At 36.7% G+C, this 23287-nt stretch overlaps 1 protein-coding gene across 1 annotated transcript in view; it reads right to left on the bottom strand.

Moving 5' to 3' along the window:
- Positions 1 to 23287, bottom strand: part of TAF1B (TATA box binding protein (TBP)-associated factor, RNA polymerase I, B, 63kDa) — a 124134-nt gene that overhangs the window by 16908 nt on the left and 83939 nt on the right. Inside the window, exons 9-13 of the mRNA XM_006863988.1 lie at positions 14928 to 15075; positions 9736 to 9913; positions 8782 to 8828; positions 6221 to 6311; positions 867 to 937 (exon numbers count right to left, since the gene is read on the bottom strand). Coding sequence (XP_006864050.1) covers positions 867 to 937; positions 6221 to 6311; positions 8782 to 8828; positions 9736 to 9913; positions 14928 to 15075 — 535 coding nt within the window. The remainder of the gene's footprint in view (positions 1 to 866; positions 938 to 6220; positions 6312 to 8781; positions 8829 to 9735; positions 9914 to 14927; positions 15076 to 23287) is intronic.

Here is a 23287-nt window from a genome sequence, read left to right as displayed (position 1 = left end):
TGCCACACTTGACGCCATCAATGATGCCACCTGGCTGATCCATCTCGTTGGGGGTCTTCCTCTTTTTCTCTGACCCTCCACCTTACCCAGTGTTCAGACCCTAGGCAGGAGTGTGCCTGAGGATGTATGTGGAATCGTGAGAGCTCAACATAACGGGCGTGTGGTAAGGGGAGTAGGTCTTGTAGGTCACTGTCAGAACACAGATTTTACTCTGAGTTAATTAAGACATTATAACATTTTGGGAGTCTTTCAAGAAAACTATTTTGAAGCAATTCATTTTTGAACACAAACTACTTTCTTGGTACAATCAGTTTTATTCAATACCCTTGACTTCAATAACTTCTGGTTATTAAAAGAGTAATATCCACAAAAGAGAACATTTGCAGCCACAGAAGACAGTTAAAATAACATATAAGACAACGTAAAGGTAATTCTTCTAACAAAGAGCTCCAAAAGTCACAGGAAGAAGATTTTAGAGTTTGGGGAGAACTTAAGGCTCTATTTTGCATAAATGAAAGAAATATGAATTCCTGTGGAGATTTCTTGGTGAATATGATGGCTCCTTGAAGGAGATAATTTCTTGATATAAATGAGCTCTGGAATGTTTATTAAAGAAGCAAGAAAAAATCATATATTTACTTTTCAAGTCAGGATATTTAGCTTTTCTACAAATGTTTGTTACTTGGTATTGTTTTTTGTTGTTAAGTGACGTCAACTCAGCTGCAACTCATAGCGACCCTATATAGGGTTTCCAAGGAGCTGCTGGTGGGTTTGAACTGCTGACCTTGTGTTCACAGTCCAGTGCTGATCCTTCAATGCCACACCAGGAGTCCTACCCGACATTAACAAGAGATCATTCAACTTACCTCTTCTTTTATATACTACTGATTTGTCAATGGATGAACGGTAGAGCGGCTTTTCACTTTTCCATAGGTACCTATATAAATAGAAAAAAAGTTGAAGCAGGGTGAAGAAGAAAAGAACTTACATGCATTTCAGAGAACAGTTACTCTGAAGCAATATTTGAAATTCCTGATATTAAGTATAATAGTTGTGGCTTAGAATGAGCTATCGACACATGTACAAGGGGGATTAAAAAAAATTATGGAAAAATTCCATTGTCTTTCAATTCCATTTTTCCAAAAGCTTTTTGAAGCCCCCTTGTAAACAGAGCTAGAAGTAAGCAAGGAGTACTGAAGACTAGAAATATGGAAGAGTAGAAGTAAGCAAGAAGCACTGAACAAGAAAGCAGACCAAAAGAATGTGGTGTCTCTCCCAAAAGTCAAACAAATGACATATGATCCCGATGAAACTATTTATTATACAAGAAAAATTTCCTTGATGCTCATATTTTTTTTTAAAGTTTTTATTGTGAATTGAGTGATTAGTTTAGTTTATATGAGGGAACATCAGTTTTATACTCATCATTTCATTGCAATGATTACACTCTCCTCTGTGCATCATCATTCAACAATATTTGCTTCTATTCCCACTGTTTTTGTTTGTTTGTTTGTTTTTTGGGGATGTACACAAAAACACTCAGGAATATATAACCATTTAAACAACCAAAGGACACATTCTGCAAGTCTAACCCCTGGCTACCAGCACCTGGCTGCCAGCACACAGCCTTTCTCTTTGCATGAGTCTAGAGTCCTCAGTTGCTCTCTCTCTCTCCATGCCCTCACTGCTGTCTCCATCTCTGTTGTTGCTGCTTCTCTGGATAGGGTCCCACATCCTGCTCATGCTCATCTCCTTTGATGATCTTAGTGTTCTCTGTTCCTGGACTGTAAGATTAACTACTACCCCATTTTTGTTACAAAATTTCTACCTATACAGTTGTGACAGTCATAATTAGTCATGATAACAATTACTCACTACTGAATCATAAGAATCTCATCCCTATCTCCTTTCACCAGACTCATCTAGACAAGATGAAAACTATTCAGTGGGGAGTCTACCTGGCCCCACACATTCTGAAACTAAACTCCCTTTTGAAAATGTGTAAGCTAGTCACTTTGTGCCTTTACAGCCCCTCCCATTTTAGGCAGCCAATGTCTAAGTTGCCCATCCCTATCAACCTTGTATACAGAGTGGATAGGATTGATGTTGGATGTGAAGACTCCTTCCCTCTCAGTTGGTATTTTGAGCTATTTCCTCCATAAGTACAGGCCAAATTCATCAAATTGTAGCAATTTACAATTGTTTCCTTTATCAAAAAAATTTTAAAAAGGTTGTTTTTTTTCCCCTTTTATCTTCCTCTGGTAGAGTTCTGATCATCAAGAGATCAGAGTCAGGTCAAATGTGTAGCAGCTACAAGTTTGGGCATTCTTGTGCATCTCCCCTCACTTCACATCATCTGGGCACTTCGCTTTCAACTCTAGCCCTCTGTGGCTATGTCCTTAGTTTATGGGCTCAGAGTCCACAGGTCTCACCACACTTTGGACCAATCAAACCTCCTTTTGTCTCTCTCATCTCGAGGTCGACGGGAGTCTATGGAACATGGTCAAACTCGGCCCATATCTTCATTGTGGCCTTTCTCACTCTTCCACTCACCAGGAGACGAACGTGGTCACCAGCATTGCTGTTCATTGTTAAAAAGTAAATTCACCTATGAATTCACCTATGAAGCAATTATTCCTTATTGCCTCTCCACCAATTGCCTTTTTGCTGAAGACTAAGTATTTTTGATTCTGGTAACTCTTACCAACAATTATATGAATGTCTTCCAATCAAATCCCTGGAAATCTATCTAATTTTTGATGAGAATGAAGAAGAGAGATCTAGTTTCTAGCATTACAAGATTCTAATAGTCCTAAACGATTCTTGCCTAGAGACTGTCAGTCAGGGAGGAGGTGCCACTATAAAATGGAAATCCTGGGTTGATTTGGTCCTGTGGATCCCTTCAAGGTCGTATAGGCCAAGAGTCACCTGAGGATCTTCTAGTGGCTAAATCAAAGGGAGGTGACATATTCCATTTCTAGATTCCAGCAAAAATTAGAATTTAGTAGTTGCCAACTGGTACTACTGCTCTTTAACAAAGATAATACTTAATATTCACATTTAGACTAATTTTCATTACTGCTTTTTAGTTGTTAAAGTAGAGGACTTCCATAATTTATAGTGAAAAACAAATACAGTGGGATAGAAGGAGTGGGATGGATAGGTGAAACACATGGGATTTTTTGGGCAATGAGATTAATCTCTAAGATTCTATAATGATGGTCACATGACATTACATATTTATCAAAACCCACAAAATTGTATACCACCGAGTGAACCCTAAGGTAAAATATGATCTTTAGTTAATAATAATGTATCAACATTGGCTCATCATTCATAAAAAACATACCACATTAACATGAGATGTTAGTAACATGAAAGCTATGGGCAGGAAGAGGGAGCATATGGGAACTCTATAGTCTATGCTCATTTCTTTCTGTAAACCTAAAACTTTTCTAAAAAACAGACTGGGTAATGATGTAGAACAACTTTTTAATATGATTATTTGCCATCTATCTATATCCTTGGTGGAGTATCTTTTCAAATTTTTCATCCACTTTAAAAACTGGATTGTTTGCTTTCTTATTGCATTCTTTATATAGTCCACATACAAATTTCATATTGGATTTGTGATCTGAAGAAATTTTTCTCACAGTCTGTGGCTTCTCGTTCCATTAACAGTGTTTTTTGAAGAGCAGAAGTTCTTAATTTTGATAAGATCCAATTTATCTTTTTTAATTTTTTATAGATCATACTTTCAGTGCCATATCTAAGAAATATTTACCTAACTCAAGGCCACAAAACATTTCTGCATATATTTTTTAATTTCCCTCCATGTTTTTCTAAACATCTTCCATGACAGCTGGAAGTCATTAAATTAGCCTCTTAAGATGTTTTAAGTTTTCAAATGTAAGTGTTGAAATTTTTCTTTTATAATCGGATACAGAGAAGTCTCATGTTTAGCTAGAGGGACTGCTTTAATGACTGTCATCTGACAGCAAAGGAGATGGCATCTAGACACACAGAAGAAAAATTAGGAACTTCTGTCAAAAATAAAGGTGGAGTAGACTGGAACAGATATAATCAGCCTGCACTGGATCTTTGTGTCTAAGCACTAGTTTTAGCATATACTCTGTGAAGCAGGATCTTGGTAATGGATTCCCTAGATAATTCCTTCCCTTGGGCCTGCTGGGCCCCTGGAAAATGCCATTTTATAACTAGGCTTACTTTTTTTGGTTATTTAATTCTCCTTTAAGGTAGCTAAACATTAGTAAGTCTTCAACGTGCAATTAATTATAACACAGCAATATGAATTTGGGCTCTAATAATTATCTAGTATCTTATAGGGCTTCTGGTGTGGCGTTGTAGGATCAGCACTGGACTTTGAATCACAAGGTCGGCAGCTTCTCCTCGAAAACCCTATAGAGGGTAGTGATAAGTTGGAACTGACTTGATGGAACTTAACAACAACAATTATCTTGAAATGCAGGTAGCTGTCTGATTTGGGCCAATGGGTGCCTGAGTAGCATGGCATTTTAATACTCTGGTCTCTCAATATTAGTCAGGATTAATCCCAGCTGGCACTCTAAAAATGAAGGCCCAATGGCCACTTTGCCCATATAACCTAAGATAACAACAACTTTTTGTTCTTGTTGCCACTACTGTACCCACTGAGACTTACTGACTGAAGAACCATTCCTCACATATCTTCTCTTTTATCACTGTGGGCCAATCTTGAATAGTGAGAAACTGGTTCCTTTCTCTTTTTAGTAAAGATCCTCTTTCCAACAGTGCTTTATACACCCTAAGAGTCTGTTACTCTATTTAAGAGTGTTCTTAAATTTAGAGAAAAAATAATCTAGTTCTACCTTTGGAATTTGAAAATTAGTTCTTAATTTTTGTTGTTGTTGTTAAGTACTGTGAAGTCGGTTCCGACTCATAGTGACCCTGCACAGGGTTTCCGAGGCTGTAAATCTTTATGGGAGCAGAATGCCTCATCTTTCTCCCGCGAAACCGCTGGTAGTTTCGAACTGCTGACCTTGCGGTTTGCAGCCCGATTCATAACCACTACGCTACCAGAGCTCCTTAGTTCTTATTTAGAAGAATATATAAGTAGACATTATCATTCCTATTTTACTGAGGAAGAAACTAAGTTGAACAAATGATCATTTAAACTAATTTAAAGAACCTAGATTTTTCTCAAAATATGTAAAAATACCTGATTAAATTACTACTAATCGGGCTGCGAACCTTAAGGTCAGCGGTTCGAAACTACCAGTTGCTCCGCGGGAGAAAGATGAGGCTTTCTACTCCCGTAAAGATTTACACCCTCGGAAACCCTGTACAGGGTCGCTATGGGTCGGACCCGACTCGATGGCACTTAACAACAACAACAACAACAATTGACAATTTACATAGAGATACTAACCTGTTCTTAAAAGACTTATAGTTTCAAAATAGAAAGCAGCAAGCAACAGTAATGTACCCTACACAATATGAGATGTTGTCTCAGTCTCACAGCTAGTTTGGAATGCAATCAGGATTCAAACCCAGCACTGTCTGTATCTAAAACTATGCTTTACCACAGTGGACCAATATCAAAATGAGAGTTCAACAAAAGTCAATGATACTGAATTAAATATATTCTCTGTCTGCTTTCTTTTATTTTGGTTTTCACAGGGTTCTTTACTTTGGGAGAACATTGTAATTATTTATGTCACAGGCTGATAGTTATAATCTCTGTAATACTAAGAAGCATAAATAGAAAAGACCAATTATAAAAAGGCAAGAGGTGGGAGCATTGGAAATGCAGGTGAGACTCAAGCAAACTGTAAAAAGTTAATTACTAAATGGGTAGGTAAGTCCTGGTGTGGCGCTCTGGGTTAATGCATCAGACTGCAAAGCCATTTGAACTGTAAGGTCAGCAGTGCAAGCTCACCAGCCACTCCTCAGAAACCCTATACAGGGTTGCTATGGGTCAGAATAGACTCAACGGCACTTCACAACAACAACCCTGGATTGGATCCTAGAAGAAGACATTAATGGAAATACTGGTAATATCCAAATAAAATCTGGAGTTTAGTTCATGTGTAGCTAATATTTCTAGAAAAAAAGTCACAATGCTGATGAATTTATACTGATGTAACTTCAACTTTCAAATGCAAAGTAAAAGACTTGGAAAAAAAAGCAGGTGAATATAAAACTAGAAGACAGAACATACTTGGCCCTAGATTCTTCCCATTTTTGTTTTTTCTCATCAACAGCTTTCTTCACAACATGGTACCACTTCCGGAAATCAAACCATGGCTTATCTGAAAAACAAAACAAAATCCATGACTAGTAACTAAATAAATTATATTCCCAAATAAATAAATTATATTGTGCATTCAATAGCACAGCAAAGAGCTCTTGGAAATCATTAGTGGAATAATTATCTCCATACTCTGATATGATTCCCCCAAGCATTTCATTACTTCCTCTTCTATGTTCCTACCTACACTATGGCCCTAATTAGATTATGCTGAAATAATCTATTTACATGTCTATGTCCCCTAGACTTCATTATAATGTCCTTGAGAATAGAAGGCATATTTTGCTTACTATTAAAAAATTAGGTCACCCCGTAAACCCAGCGCCTAGTGCCTGGCATATGATAGTGCTTCAATATGTCTAATAAATACATAGGAACAAATTATTGATGGAAACAGTTCTATAGTACTGACTCCAGACTACCAGTTCCATTAAATCCTAATCCTGCTCTTCATAATACTAATCCATTGATTCTGGAGATAGGTAAAAAAGTAGAATGTGTCAGACAGTTGGAATCTGTGTGTGTTCAAGACATGGAAGTTAGAGAGGCAAGAGAAGTGAATGTCATCAAGCATAATAAATCTCTCCTCATTTTTTTATTCAATCCATATGGGGAGGTGGAAAACTGCTGCTTTTAGGTGCTATTGAGTTGATTCAGACTATAACAGAACAAAACACTGCCAGGTCCTGCACCATCCTCACAACTGTTACCCTTGAGCCCACTGTGGCTGTCATTGTGCCAATCCATCTACTTGGGAGTTTTCCTCTTTTTCACTGATCCTTCACTTTACTCAACATGATGTCCATCTCCAGGGACTGGTCCCTTTTGATGATACACCCAAAGTATAAGAGATTAAGTCTCGCCCTGCTGGCTTTTAAGAAACATTCTGGCTGTATGTCTTCCCACACAGATTTGTTTGTTCTTCTGGCAGTCCATGGTACTTTCAATATTCTTCATCAACACCATAATTCAAATGCATTAATTCTTCTACAGTCTTCCTTATTCATTGTCCCATTTTCAAATGCATATGAGGCAACTGATTTCATGTTTGATCAATTTCAGACTAAAGAATTTGATTTGTTGTTGTTGTTGTTAAGTGCCATTGAGTCAGTTCTGACTCATAGCCAACCCTGTATAGGTTTTCCAGGGAGCAAGTGTTGATTCTGAACCGCCAACCTTGCAGTTCGAACCGATCTTGAGGTCGAATGCTTATCCTATGGTGCCATACTAGGACTCTGGAGAAGTTGCTGAATTCTTCAATTTCATCATCACTGGTTTTAGTGATTGCTGCATAAACTTGAATAATAGTGCTAGCAACTGATCCTCCTTGTAGGTGTATGGATACTGTCCTATCATAGACAACATTGTTTTCCAAGATAGGTCTTGAAATGTTCTTTTTGATGATGAATGCTATACGATTTCTCTTGAATTTGTCATTCCCAGCATAGTAAACAATACAACTGTCAGATTCACAATTCACAATGGATGTGCCATCCATTTCGGCTTACTAATGCCTAGCATATAGATCTTTATGTATTCTACTTCATTTTTGACAACTCCAACTTTGTACATTTGTAATCTTTATTCTATGGTAGATACGCTTCTCATCTAATATGGATAGATATGTATAGGAATGATTGTGGCAGGAGTTATTTGTTCTGATTGGAAAAAGGTTGGATGAGGAGTGAATGTGATGAAGAGGGCAGAAAAGTGATATTCATGCTGCATTGTTAAGAATGAAGAGGAATTTACCAATCATTGGTGGAAGCATTGAGAACAAGTAAGAAAGAACATTTTAGATAGATGGACCAGCATAAGCATAGGATGAAGGCATAGAATAGAAATTAGGTCACAAAAACTGGCAGTAAATAATGGTCTAGTATCGCTAGTGAGAAGGAGATGAGAATAAAAAAGCTGTTCTTATTTACTATACATATAGAGGGAATCAATGAAGATTTTTTTAGTAGTCTAAAGATGCAATGGAGTCCTGGTGTGGCGCTGTGGGTTAATGTGCCAGACTGCAAAGCCATTTGAGCTGCAAGGTTAGTGGTTCAAGCTTACCAGCTGCTCCTCAGAAACTCTATACAAGGTCGCTATGGGTTGGAATTGATTTGACAGTACTTAACAACAACAACAAAGATGCAATGAGATCCATTACATGAAAATACAATCCTGATACAAGGTACCAGGCACAAGGTATATAATTTGCACACGTTTGTTGGTGGTGGTCATGTGCCATGGAGTTGGTTCCGACTCATAGCAACTCTGTACAGGGTTTCCAAGGCTCTATACCTTTATGGGAGCAGAAAGCCTCATCTTTCTCTCAGACCAGCTGGTAGTTTTAAACTGCTGAACTTGCAGTTCACAGCCCTATTCGTACATGTATATTTCTCAAAGTTTCCCCTCTACACTTACTCCATCTCTTAATCTATCATTTATAAACAATTGAAATGGAATAGAAAATGTAGTACCTTCTTTGTTTTCTTCATTATGTTTTTCAGCAAGATTAGATAGAGTCCTGCATATAACAACAAACAAGCTAATTAGATATCCCTTACTTGAGAAGTTAAAATTTGAATTCTTCTGAAGGAGAAGTAAAGAACAGTACTTGAAACTTACACCAAATTTCAATGAAGAATCAATCATTGAAATAGGAAAGAAGACACTGAGTATCGCCATTCTTTGTTGGCATTAAGGAGGGTAGTATTACAAGACTATTTTACTTTCTAAAATAATCAATGAAAGACATAGTAGTCCTGGTGTGACACTTTAGGATCAGTACTGGGCTGTTAAGCATAAGGTTGGCAATTCAAACCCACCAGTTGTTCCTTGGAAAGCCTATACAGGGTCGTTATGAGTCAAAACGGACTCAACGGCACTAAACAACAACAGCCAAGAGCCCAGACATATAAAGTGTTAAATGATTCCTTAGGGCTTACATATGATATTTTAAATCTCAGGAGTTAGTGAAGCAATGAGAAACATATTTGTCTACCTAAAAAACAGGAGTAAAATAGTATAAACTATTGTTGTTATTAAGTGCCTTCAAGTCGGATCTGACTCACAGTGATACTATATAAGGTTTCCAAGGTTTTTAAATCTTTGCAGAGAAGAAAGCCTCATTATTTTTCTGTGGAGTGGCTGGCGGGCTTGAACTGCGGACCTTGTAGTTTGCAGTCCAGTGCTTATTATATGGAGCCACCGTGAGTATAAACTAGATTAGTCAAAGTATTATATAAGAAGTAATGGCTACTACTAGTCAATTTTCTATTATAACCAAGAATCTCCATTTTCTACTGAACTAAATTCCTTAACTTCTAACAATTAGGAAAAAGCAGTGCAATTCTTTTTAAGTTTCCTTTTTTAAAAAAACTAACAGCAGTATAATAGCCGTTACTTCTCGTAAAATTAAGGCATACACTTACCATTCTAGATTGTCATCCAATAAAAAGAGAAGTTTCAATACTATTATAATGATAGCTACAGCCAGTACATCATATTTCACAGTTTTTGCCATTTTAGCTATAGGATCAAATGTCAGAAAATCCGCTTCTCCTATTCCAGCTATTTTTACCACTTGACAGGTTAAATTGTGCATTTCATCTGTTGAAGAACAAAACAGTAAAATAGGAATGAAATTAATTAGTTAACTAGACCACATAAAACTTTATCTTAAAGCATGATGTTAAACTAGAATCTGGAAACACATTTTGTGAAAAAGTAAAACAAAAACTTTTATCTGTATAAGAAAGACTAATATTGGTAGCCGCTTGGTAAGGCATATTTTCTGATTTGAATTCCTAGGGTGGTGTTGTAGGGTAAGCACTGGACTGCTAAGTGCAAGGTTGGTGGTTCAAACCCACCAACTGCTCTTCAGAAACTCTACACACACACACACACACACACACACACACACACACACATACATAGTCACTATCAGTTAGAATTGACTCGATGGCACTTAATAACAACAAGTACCTACTATTTACACAACACATCTTGGCACATAATTAATATAGTCACTCCTCAGTTTTTTGTTTTAAATTGTTTAATCACTCTCTTGACTGTTTCTACAGCAATTGGTGTAGGCTAATTCCCTTCTAACACCATGGGTTTCTCTAGAGAATGAATACTTGGTGCTGGTACAATAGCTCGCACACTGGAGGCTCTCCATGTGTACTTAACTAATGTACTGCTTTCCCAAAGAAATTAGAAGTTCAGCATGGACTGCATCTATTACTCAAGGATGAATAATGTGGGACTTGGAACCAGAAAGTCTAGACCTATATTTAGGCTTTCTAATTATTATCCTTTATGACTAGGCATCAGTTGCTTAAAACTCAGTTTCTTCATTTATCAAATGTTTATGGTGAGAATAAATGAGACTAAATAAAGTAGTGCAAACAAATATGCATATTTTGAAATCTCTACACTACTAAACAACTTCATTCACTTGGTTTTCTAAATACCTACGATGTGCCATCTCCTATTTGAATTAATTTCAAATAGTTATTACTATAAGACCTTAATAAACTTGTGCTGAATTGAATTGACTCTCCTACATTAAATCAGTCAAAATACCTTGTTGATGCTATTCCCTGTATATAGTTTACAGTTTAGTGGTTAAAATATTAGACTTTGAAATCAAATTTCCTGGATTAGAATCCTTGCTCCATTGCTTACTAGCACATGACCTCTGTGTCTCAGTTTTCTCATCTGTATGAAAGGAGAATAACAGGATCTATCTCATTGTTATTATTAAGATCACATGAATTAATATACTTAAATACATTTACATTAGTATCTGGCATATTGTGATTGGTGTTGGGTGCCATCAAGTTGATCCTGACTTAACAGCAACCCCATTGTACAGAGTAGAACTGCCCTGTGGGGTTTTCTTGGCTGTAATCTTTACAGCTGAAGCAGATCACTAAGTCTTTACTGTAGAGGTGCTGGGTGGTTTAGAAGTGCCAACATGTCAGTTAGCAGTGGAATGCTTAACTGTTGTGCCACCAGGGATACATAATGACCATTTAATAAATGTTAGCTATCACGTTGACTGATGTCAAATTAATCTACTTCTATCTCCACTAATTTGCTATTTGGTTCATCATCACAACAGGTCTCCCTTCTTCTATCTTACCATGTGCAAGTCCAATCATCTTTTCCCTGCTCTTATTAACTTATTCAACTTTTATCTCTCAACCCAAATAGTTGCTAGTTTTCTAAACAAACCATGTTCTCTCTTGCTTCTGCCTTTGCATAGCTACTTTTGCCCTTTTAGGCAGGAAAACCAATTTCTCTTCCTATTCTTGTTCTTAGGCTTTGCTGGACTGATTCTCATTGATTTTATAGAACTCAGTTATAACAATCTCTTCGTCTATGCATATTTATCTTATACCAGTAAGTTCTTTTAAGCTTCATACCAGGACTCCAAAACTTCAGGGTAGAGACTAATAAGTCTTATTTTGTCTTCCTATCCCCAGTTGGGGAGTCCTAGTGTGGTGCTGTGGGTTAACGCACTGGACTGCAAAGCCGTTTGAACTGCAAGGTGGGCGGTTCAAGTTCACCAGCTGCTCCTCGGAAACCCAAAACAGGGTCGCTATAGGTCGGAATCGACTCGACAGCACTCAACAACAACAACATCCCTAGTTGGAGACCTGGTGTTATGCTGCGGGTTAATGCGCTGGACTGCAAAATTGGTTTGGAATGCAAGGTTGATGGTTCAAGCTCACCAACTGCTCCTTGAAAACCATATACAGGGTTGCTATGGGTTGGAACCAACTTGACAGCACTTAACAACAACAACAACAATCCCTAGTTGTTGTTGTTGTTGTTGTTAAGTGCCATCGAGTCGGGTCCGACCCATAGCGACCCTGTACAGGGTTTCCGAGGGTGTAAATCTTTACGGGAGTAGAAAGCCTCATCAGCACCTGCACATAATTGGTACTTACAACATACTTGTGATGAAGAATTAAAGCAATACAAAATGAATTTCATATTTGAGTAAAACATTTTTACCAGCAAAAGCTTTTTCACAAGGATATTGAACATATATAACAATAACTCAAAATATGGCTTCAAAGTATTTTTATGTTTATTCTGATGGCACTGTGGGTTAGGCATTGGGCGGTTAACCTTAAGGTCAGGGTTCAAACCCACCAGCCACTCTGAGGGAGAAAGATGTGGCTGCCTGCACCCGTAAAGATGAATTGTCTTGGAAACCCTACATAGGGTCACTATGAGTCAGAATTGAGTCAGTGGCAGTGGGTTGGGTTTGGTTACTATATTCTAATAATTAAAATTTTCATTTGGCATTTACTCATTCATTTAATAAACATTTATTGAATACCTAGTTTTCCTCAAGAAGTCCACTGTTTAGTAACATATAAAAAATGTGAATGCAATTGATAAAGACTATAACAAAGATGGGATAATGTTTTGGGAAAACATAAGTAGTTCACTAAGGCTTCAGTGTTAAATGTAGAGAGGTAGGCAGGATCAAATCAAAGTCTTGGAGATAGGGAATTTGTCTGATATAGAATTTAGATTTATTATTGCTAATAAGATGATTTCAATTTACAGATACCATCTAAATATATTCACTGGCCTCACTCAGGGATAAAAAGATTAAAAGATACAAAATAAAAATTAGATTCAACTCAACAAGCATTTATTGAATGCCAAACATATACTGGGGGTGGAGGTAGGGGATCAAAAAAGTTCATAGAAAAATGGAATTAAAAGATAACAGAACATTCTGTGAACTTTTTGAAGTCTCCTCATATAAGACATTGTATTAACAATGGAGACAACTGAAAAACAAAATGAATAGGAATCTTGCCTTTAAACATATATACTTAAAACACAGAAAAAAGTCATTTAAAGATACACTGAATAAAATTTTGTTATTTGTACGGATGTTACAATACTATAAATATGCTATATATAAGTTGTGATACTCTCCTCAAATAATTTTAAAATCAAAATAATGTAATTATCATTACTATAAAGAATGCCATTGCTTGAAAAACTTCCCGTCTATTTCTTTTTAAATGAACATCTTGAACCACTTCCTTCTATAATAAAAATAGAGATTACTAAAAAAGAAATGGGAAAGAAGTACAAGACAGGTAGCGAGGACACTACATAAAAACTAAGGAGACTCAATCCTGAAATGAAATACATAATATGGGGAGAAGGGGAGGGTTGTCTAGTCAATTTTAGCTCACAGCAACCCCATGCATTTGAGTAAAACTGTTTCATAGGATTTTTGATGACTGATCTTTTGAAGGATATCACCAAGACTTGTACCTCTGGGTGGATTCAACTGGCCAACCTTCTAGTTAACAACTGAACACTTATGACTGCATGCAACATCCAGGGATTCTTGCTCTTTATAACAGTGCCTCCAAAAAGGCACTTATTAAATATCAAATGGCACTAATGTCTCCCTTCACATTTCAATGGATTAAAGTCTACTTGTTTTTTTCCAGGAAGAGTTAAACAAGTAAAACTATACATACTGGCCAAAAAATCCTGCTAACCTCTCTGTCCAAAGGCAATCATTTCAGGTAGAAGCTTGCTTCAGTTCTTTTTTGTTTTTTTAATTCTTGATTTCCTTCCTAGCCTAGTATTCTCTTTTTAAGTACAAGATTTTGAAACAGATAACAGAAACAGGAATTTTTCATATTTTGAAAGAGTCAACAAAAAAGTAAATGAAAATATTAAAAATCCAAAAGTATAATTCTGGATTCTTAATCAAATAACTAGTGAACAAGACATAAATTCTTTAGCTTCATAGATGATACATTTGAAGAGTTAAATTATTTCTGTTCCAGTTTTAAAAAATATTTAAACACTAGAGACTTAATATTTATACAGTCAAAATGATAGTATATATATAATTTGGTATATTGCTTTCATCATATAACATACCATAAACATTTCTGTCTTTTTATAAGTACATTAAGTCACATTTTTACATTAATTATGCAACATTATTGTCACATTGTGTTTATATTTTTTCTTAAGAATAAAAATCCTGAATTTCTCACATTTCTAGTTTGGCAAGAAATACAGGAATGAATGACATCAACAGATTCCATCTGCGTTACCTATGTCTTAGTATATTTTGAACTAAGCATAGTGAAACTCTTTTCACAGTCTGTGCTTCAGTGTCTTAAAGAGCTTACTGTGATGCTATCAAACTTTGATCTACATTTGTTTGAGGGATTAAAAATAGTATGTTAACAAAAACCAAAAACATGCATACAGTTTAGCTTATGTGGTATTTTAAAATTCTAATTTACTATATAATAAGTATGTTTCACACAAATGGAGAAAAAGTAATATATATACACCAGGACTCCCCATACACTACAAAAGACCTTTTCATCTTTTAACAGAGTTTTAACAATTATATGTGCTCTGAATTATTTTGAGAGAGAAATATGAAATTAAGTTTTTATTTACTATGATACTTCCATAGTATTAGTTGGTTTTCATAGTCTGTGTTTTGTAAAGATTCTGTGATCTACTTACAATAATTCTGATAGATAAAAGCTTTTCTCACTATATATATGTATACATATATACACACACACTATCCACCCACCAGGTAAGTTGATTTCCATTAAGTATTTCATACATAAGATGTTTGGATGTAGATAGCAGTCTTCAGTTACATCTGGAAAACGAGGCAAATCTAAAAATGTGGCAACTTCAATTGCTTTTTTATAGATATCCTCATAGTCAGGCCAAGACTGAAATAAAATAGAGATAGTCAAGGTTGCAAGATCTGCTACAAAAATTATTTTAAAAATATTTGTCTGTATTCACTGAATAAAATTTAAATGTAGATAAAAGCATGAAGGAGGAAAAATACACATAAATCTGTAACATCCCACTTGAACAGTTTTAATAAGTAATAATACTCCTAAATTAAAAAGTCATCAAAGTTCAAAGCGTCTTTTTTTTTTTTTTTTTTCTTGACAGTCATAACAGAGGAATCTGAGGAGATGGAATTTAACTGCTACCCGACGGGAACAATGCTGTCATCACTGTACTGCTCTACTACACAACTTCTTTTCTCACCCTTCTTCTTCCCAATCCCTCTTTAATCTTCAAATTCAAAGATAACAAATTTAAATCATTGTTATATAATGTTTCCATGTTTCTATGTGGGCAATAGCATCAAGGTTTAAATCCTATAGTTAAAAATTCACAATTCAACTTCATACTAAATTCTCTTCCACATTAACAGTATATAGGAACCTACCTCCTACTGAATTCAAGAAAATCTATGAGTCATTACTGATAAATTAGTTCTGTTAAACACTTTAAGGTTGCCCCTATAGAATTGTTGTTGTTGTTAAGTGCTGTCAACCCTGTTTAAGATTTGCTAGGAGTGGATGTTGAGTTTGAACCATAGACCTTGTGGTTCAAACTGACCTTGCTGTGGAGTGCTTACCCCACAGTGCCACACCAGAACTCACTCCACAGAGTTTTTGCACTATGCTATTTACATTTTTGGGATTTGTGAACATTCCAGATATTAATACTAGATACAATTTTTCCTTATTTATTCATCTGTCACATAAAAGTATTCAATTTATAGTTACTGTACACAAGACACAACTGGGTACTTTGGGGGAATAGATAGATGAATACGACAATCTTTTCAAGGAACTCATAATCTAGAAGGGGAGTTAGTTTTATTGTTGTGTACTGTTTAGTTAATTCCAACTCACAGCAATTCTGTATGATTCTACATGATAGGGCAGAACCCTAAAGGGTTTTCTAGGAGCAGACCTCACCGTCTTTTCTCCTGTAGTGCTACTGATGGTTGCCAACCACAAACCTTATCGTTAGTAGCTGAGTGTTTAACCATTGTACAACCACGGCTACTGAGAGTGAAGATAAGGAGTCCTGGTGTGGTGTTGTGGGTTAATGTGCAAAGTCAGTTTGACCCACAAGGTTTGTGGTTCAAGCTCACCAGCCATTCCTCAGAAACCCTATACAGGGTCTCTATGGGTTGGAATCAACTCGAAGGCACTTAACAACAAACATCAACAATGGCATTGTAAAATCAGCACTGAACTGCAAACCACAAAGTCAGCAGTTCAAACCTACCAGCTGCTCTGTGGAAACCCTATACAGGGTTGCTAACAATAAAGCAGGCTTTCTAATATCATTTTTACTTTTTAACCCAGTCTTCTATCACTGTTAAGCACTAGACTGCATCATTGTTATACATTTAGCTTTTATACTAGTATTATGTCATGATGAATATATCAGCAATCTTTTAGTTTGATCAAAAAAATAAATATGGTCATTATTCAAACTTTACCAAAATATAACAAAAATAAAAACCACTCACAATTTATAAATTAACACTATTATTGTCTTTTTTTTTTTTTAATCTTTTTTCCCCCTTTTAGAAAATGTTTTATTGTGAATTATGTGATAGTTTACATGGGAGAACATTACCTTTACATTCATCCTATCGTATATCGTTTCATTGCCATGGTTACAATCCCCTCCATGCATCATCAACCAACCAAAGGGTATATACCCTGCAAGCCTTCCCCCTGGTTGTCAGCACACGAGCCCCTCTCCCTCTCTGGTCTACAGTTCCCAGCCGTTCCCTCTCTCCACGTCATCATCTCTGCCTCCATCTCTGGCATCACTGCTTCTCTGGGTAGGGTCCCACACTCCACTCTTCTCCCTTGATAGTCCCAGGGACCTCTGCTCCTGGACTGTAAAGTCAACCACTCCTTTCGTTTTGCTACAAAATGTCTACCTTTACATTTCCAACCCTCATAGTCAGTCCTGATAGCAATTATTCACTATTTTGCTACATGAGTTTCATCCCCATTTCCTTTCATCAGCCCTGACCAGACTGATTAGATTCCCTTCCGTGGAGATTGTACTTTCCTCGTGCCCTCTTGATCTAGGCTCCCTCTTGAAAGCTTGTAAACCAGTCACTTCTTGCCTTTGTAGCCTCCCTATTTTGGCTACCCAATGTCCAAGTTGCCCACCCCTGTTTACCCTGTGTATCGAGAGGGTAGAAATGATCCTCGCTGTAAAGATTTGTTCCCTCTTTGAGCTACTGCATCCATAGGTGTAGGTCAAGTTCATCAAATTGTATCACATTACTCTTTTTTTCCTCTTCTTTCTTCTTCTAGTTGAGGTCTAATCATCCAGCCATTGAAGCCAGGTCAAATGGGTATTATATGCAAGTGGGTGTTCTTGTGCATATGCCCTCTTCTTATCAGCTGGATGCGTCACTCTCTACTCTAGTCCTCTGTGGCTATGTCACTGACTCTGGGCCCAGGAGTACCCAGGTCTTACCATACTGCTGGCTAACCAGGTCTCCACCCGGTTTCAGCGGAGTCTACTGAATGTAGTAGGGCTTAGCTAGCTGCTTCATTGCTCTTTTTCCCTTACTTCCCCTTATCAGTTACCAATGTGGTCACCAGTCAGAGCGCATGTTTGCTCCTGTATTCCCATTCAGACTTAGTCTTGGAAGGGAGTTTGCCCTGAGGGGACCAGCCACTAGCCTTGATGTCTCCTGGGAGAGCAACTTGCTTGTTCTTGTAGTAGTCAGTAGGACTGCCATTATTTTGTATTTTTCCTGTTGGTCTTTCTTTCAAGAAGTATCTTCTGTTCCACTATTATTATTGTCCTGGTGAACTTTTCTCTCAGCCTATCTCTTGGGCATATCCATATTCATAAAATTCATAAAATTACTGGTCTGAAATCTAACAGTCTATTTGACACCTCTACTTGCATGTCTCTCTAGTACAGCAAACTTACATATCTCCAGACAAATTCTTCACCTTTCATACCTCCAAAATTTTATTCTTCCAGTGTCTCCTACCCTATTCACAAACCCCCAAATTTAGGAATCATCTTGACACCTCCATTTTTCTCTACCCTCAATATCACTTGAAGTGGAAACTCAAACTACCTATAGCAATTTGACTATGAACAAATCCTACTACACACTCCAACTGAGACCGGCCAATTAGGAGGTTCTCCTGGGTACTGTAGGATAAACACTTGACCACAAGGTTGGTTTGGTTAAAACTCACCAGCATCTCCTCAGAAACCCTATACAGGGTCACTATAAGTTGGAACCGACTCAATGGCACTTAACAACAACATACTGAAGCCCTGGTGTGGTACTGTAGGGCAAGCACTGAACAGCAAGTTCAGTTTGAACTGCAGGGTTGGTGGTTCAAACCTACCAGCTGCTCCTTGGAAACCCTATATAAGGTTGCTATGAGTTGGAACTCATGCAACACTTAACAACAACATTGGTAGCTCAGTATAGTATCTAATCTTGGACAGAAGGCTGGGAGCATTGTTACTTAGCAATGTTTTAGAGAATAAGAGGACAATGAAAGAAACATCTTTCCCTGGTCTCTGTACTAGTGTCCTTAACCCAAAGAGGAGAATAGGCCTTTACCTTTGAAAATATTCTAAAATATGGATAGTTAAAATTATAGTAAGCATTCAATAACTAGGTTAAGATATTCTAAAAAGAAGGGAAGCATCTCATAGAAACTACTAAACATTCATACCATACTTTTAATTAGGTGTGTAGGCTCTCTGATGTATTAAGTAGAATAAGACCTACCAGAACCTTGTTCAGAACTTTGCATGTTTACTAAGGTATTTCATTTTATACTGAACTTCTGGTTACCTGCTAATCAGTCTAATTCAATCTCAAATATTTTGTGGAACAAAGGAAACAGCAAAAGAACACGACAGAGACAGGAAGACTAGTCTGTACTGCTCAAAGCCCCAGTTGTATCAGAATTACTTGCAAGATGCTTATAAAAAATGCATATTCCTAGATTCCACAACAAAGTAATAGAAGCAATTTCTGATGTTGGATCTAAGGATCTGGATTTTAACAAGCTCCCCAAGATATTAGTAATCATACTAAAAACTTGAGAACCTCTCGAGATCAATGAAATTGCAGTGGTTTCTCATCCTCATTTTTTTTTTTTTTTTTTTTGTAGTCTAAGGCTTTCATATGGTTTTAATCCACTAACTAGAAGAAAGGTAGGCACACATATAAATCCCAATGATGGTTGAAGTGTTGTGGGAGAAGGGAAAAGCAAAAATAAAAGCAAAACCCCAGCAGCTCATTTCTTCACATGTTGTCCAGCAGTAGTAATTCTGGGAGGTCAAAGTGGGAGAGAGGGAAACTGAGAACATCTGTTATCATTACACTAATCTTAATTTCCCTAAGGTAGATTTGAAACCTGTGAAATTATTATAATAACACAGACTGCACAGAGAATCCTAAGGGTTACATATGGCCTCCAGAGTTATAAGCTGGCGAACAAATCTAGAGTAAAGTTTGAAGACTCAGAGTGTATTAAAACTTGCTCCAATAAGACTTTCATTGGGAGGTGCTTAAGAAGTGACTGACAACTCTCTTTTTCTTTCTTCAGCCAAAAGACCCTGTTTCACAAGGGGTGTAAGATTGCTCCAAGGCAAAATGAATCATTATGGCAATGTGCCCTTCAGTGGGTTTGGCTGAATCAGCATTACATCTTTTCTTTTTACTCATTCAGAGAGAAGATCAGAATGTTGCCAATCAACATTCAAAATACTCGAGATGTATGTCAGAATCAATTTCTAGTTTCCTCTTTATTACTCCTTGCTGAGTCTAGTGAGGGATGATGAAATGACTAATTCTTAAAAGAATTTAGAAACATTGCCAAGGACTGTGTTAGAATAATATGTATACTACATGTTATCTGTTTAGAATTGGCCTGTGGGTTTTAAAATATATACAAATGAAGACAATTCAGGTTGAAAAGACAGAAGTAGCCCTTGTCTATAAGTCATTAGCAGATAAATTGTATCTGTAACAGACAAGTGTGTCCAGGACCAATATTTTGGTTCAACCAGTGATTTATTTAGTACTTTGTGTACAGATGGTATCCCTTAAAGAGAATAGGTTTTCAGTTTATTCTAACAGATAAACTGCAAGATTTTTGCTAGAAGTATGGGTGCTTTGAATTTGTATTGTGCTCCAGAAACTTGAGTGGGGGTAGAGAAGGGAAGGAAATACAGACAGAAACAGAGGCAGAAGGAGGTAATCTTCAAATAAGTACAGAAAGTGAAGAGGCTGTCTACTTGGGGTTGGTAAAAAAGAGAAATGGTTGTAAATACAAAACTAATTTGCCTCCTTTCCTGAGCTTTGTTCTTAAGTCAGGGAAATGGCAAGAAAACTGAAATGTTGATGACCTGCTGGGGAAGAGAAAACAAACCACATCAATACTCTCCATATTCTGTATTTGATTCCCTGTGTTTTAAGTGAGTTTTGTCAGCTTTGCTGTTAGTGGGACAGAGGGGCACACTTAAATACTAATAGAACTTAGTGGAAAAAAAAAATATGTACCTCACCTGGGATAAAGGCTTGAGAAAGGTTTTTAAAAGCTTATTTCTGGTTTATTTTAAAGGTGTGCTCACCTTTCTGGAATAACAAAAACAAAACCAAACCAAACAGAGAAGAAAAACAGTCCCCAGCAGCCCACACACAAAAACTTCACTGGCATTATCTTCATCACCATCTCCTAAAACAATTGCACCTTTTGTCATTTCTGGTGGAGGTAGAGCTGCTGAAGTAGCCAAGACTTAGTGGAGAAAGCTAAGACATGGAAGGAGGGAAGAAAATGCTTCCTTTGTTAATGAAAAGCCTTTTCCATTTAAAAGTTTCAACATACTATAGAAGAGTGAATGCACTTTTGTGAGCAAAGGCAAAGCACACAAAGAGAAACTGCCTGTCAATTACATACAATCACTTGAAGACATCCCAAACCTTCACTCTTTTTTCTGAAAAAAGTTGGAGGGGTTGTGGGGAAGTGAGTGTGAACTTTTACTACCCTAGATTGAAGATGTGTCTTAAGAGTATAGTAAATATGATATATAAAACGTTTAGAGTGATACAGATTCACTTAATTACAACAGTAAGAAATCACAGGTTTAATATGTTTTCTAAAAAAAATCACAAAGCTGTAACAAATTGTTCTAGCATGCAGTAGAAGCTGAGCACTTGGGAAAGCATTTTACTGAATTTCACAAATATTCCAGCAAGTTTATTTTCCTTCATGAAGCAATGCTTTTAGACAGGTAAAGACAAGCTAGAGTTTCTGTTACACAACAGCAGGCTCCTGTGATAAACTTGATTACAATACCCTGTCAGAGGTGAACTTCCTGCTTAGCTATTTAAAAAAAAAAAAAAAAAAAAGTACGGCGCCTCACCCTTACTTATTGTTGTTTTGAAGCAAAGATTCAATTGAGGAAAAGCTAATGCTACATGTACCTGTTAATCCAAACTTATAACAAGACTGTCTATTACAAAGGAAAATAAAGAATGAAACTATCAAAAGTAATGTCAAAACACTGTAATATAGTTCATATGCATCATGATTCACATCAGTTCACCTTGCATTCTGCTAGAATTATCATAATGGTTTGTTAAGCTTACTGTGTGGTAACACAAAATTTTTTTTTTTTTTTTTTTATGTTCAAAGCCTAATTTTCTGGAGGCTTGTATTGAACACATTACTTTGTTTGGAATGTAGTCTTGGTCCTGGGGATGACACTTTTTCAGAAACTTGGAATGACTTGCACAAATAAACACAAACCTTCTGAATAAATACAAAATTAGGAACCGATGACCAATGAGGAGTTGCCAACTGAACTGGAGACAGTAACTTGTTTTGGCCCCAGGATACAAGCTGAGAAAATATATTAGAGTCCTCCTTCTTAAAATGGATCTGCTCTCCAAACACTAACTATGCTGATTATTGCAGGGCTATGTTCAAACAACACATCTCTGTACTAAAGAAGATGGTATCCAGAACAGCAGATCATCTCAAAATAAATTCTGTTTGATTTTGGAAGTTTACATGACTATTTTTGCAGCTGATTTACTTTTGTCTTTATAAGGTTTTGTTTAAGCTAATGTAAAACTTAGTTCCTATCAGCTTCTACTGGGTAGTAAGGTAGTAAGGTGAAGTCACAGATAAGCCACACGAAATCAATGAATATGTGATGGTTTCACTTAGCAAATATAAAGTAAGATTCGACTAAAAGAAACTGCATAATGTACTATCACAGATACATTTTCTCACCTGTGTAATGCACTATTATTTCATTATACTGGTGAACAGTGCAAACTGACTGATAAGATGTTTTATCTCAAATGAGTGATACTGATTTTCATGAGTCATACTGCTACACCCATAACTATTATTTTTAAATGTCTTTGTTTATAAGCCAAAGTTATATACCTCATATTTTTACCATTACATTATTAATAAAAGGCTTAAAATAGTTTTTAACCAAGTATCATTTATTGCCTCCTGAACAGTCTGGAAGTTACCTCATGGGGAGGAAAAGAACTCCCAAGTAAACAAATTAGCAATCTTTTGAGATACCGTTTTTCAGCTAGTTTAAATTAGTCAGCAAACAGCCCTTACCGTTTTAGAAAATGACACTAAGTCTTATGGATAATACATCAGATATATTAAAAATGGTCTCTATTCCGGGTGTGACGCTGTAGGATAATCACCAGACTGCTGACGTCAAGGTTGGTAGTTTAACCCATCAGTCGCTCCTTGGAAAACCTGTACAGGGTCGCTTTGAGTTGAAACTGACTTGACAGCACTTACCAACTATTCCCAAAGCAGGGAGAGGAGAAGAGGCTTTCTGCTCTCATGAAGATTTAAGGCCTCAAAAAGTCTATAAAAGGTTGCTATGAGCTGGAATCAACCTGATGGATGTTGTTGTTGTTAGATGCCATAGAGTTGGTACCAACTTATAGTGACCCTATGCACAGCAGAATGAAACACTGCCTGGTCCTGGGCCAACCTCACAATTGTTGCCACGCTTGAGCCCATTGATGCTGCCACTTTGCCAATCCATCTCGTTGGGGGTCTTCCT

This window comes from Chrysochloris asiatica, unplaced genomic scaffold (genome assembly GCF_000296735.1).
Source record: "Chrysochloris asiatica unplaced genomic scaffold, ChrAsi1.0 scaffold00058, whole genome shotgun sequence".
Lineage (NCBI taxonomy): Eukaryota > Metazoa > Chordata > Mammalia > Afrosoricida > Chrysochloridae > Chrysochloris > Chrysochloris asiatica.
This window is presented reverse-complemented; position numbering and strand designations above follow the sequence as displayed.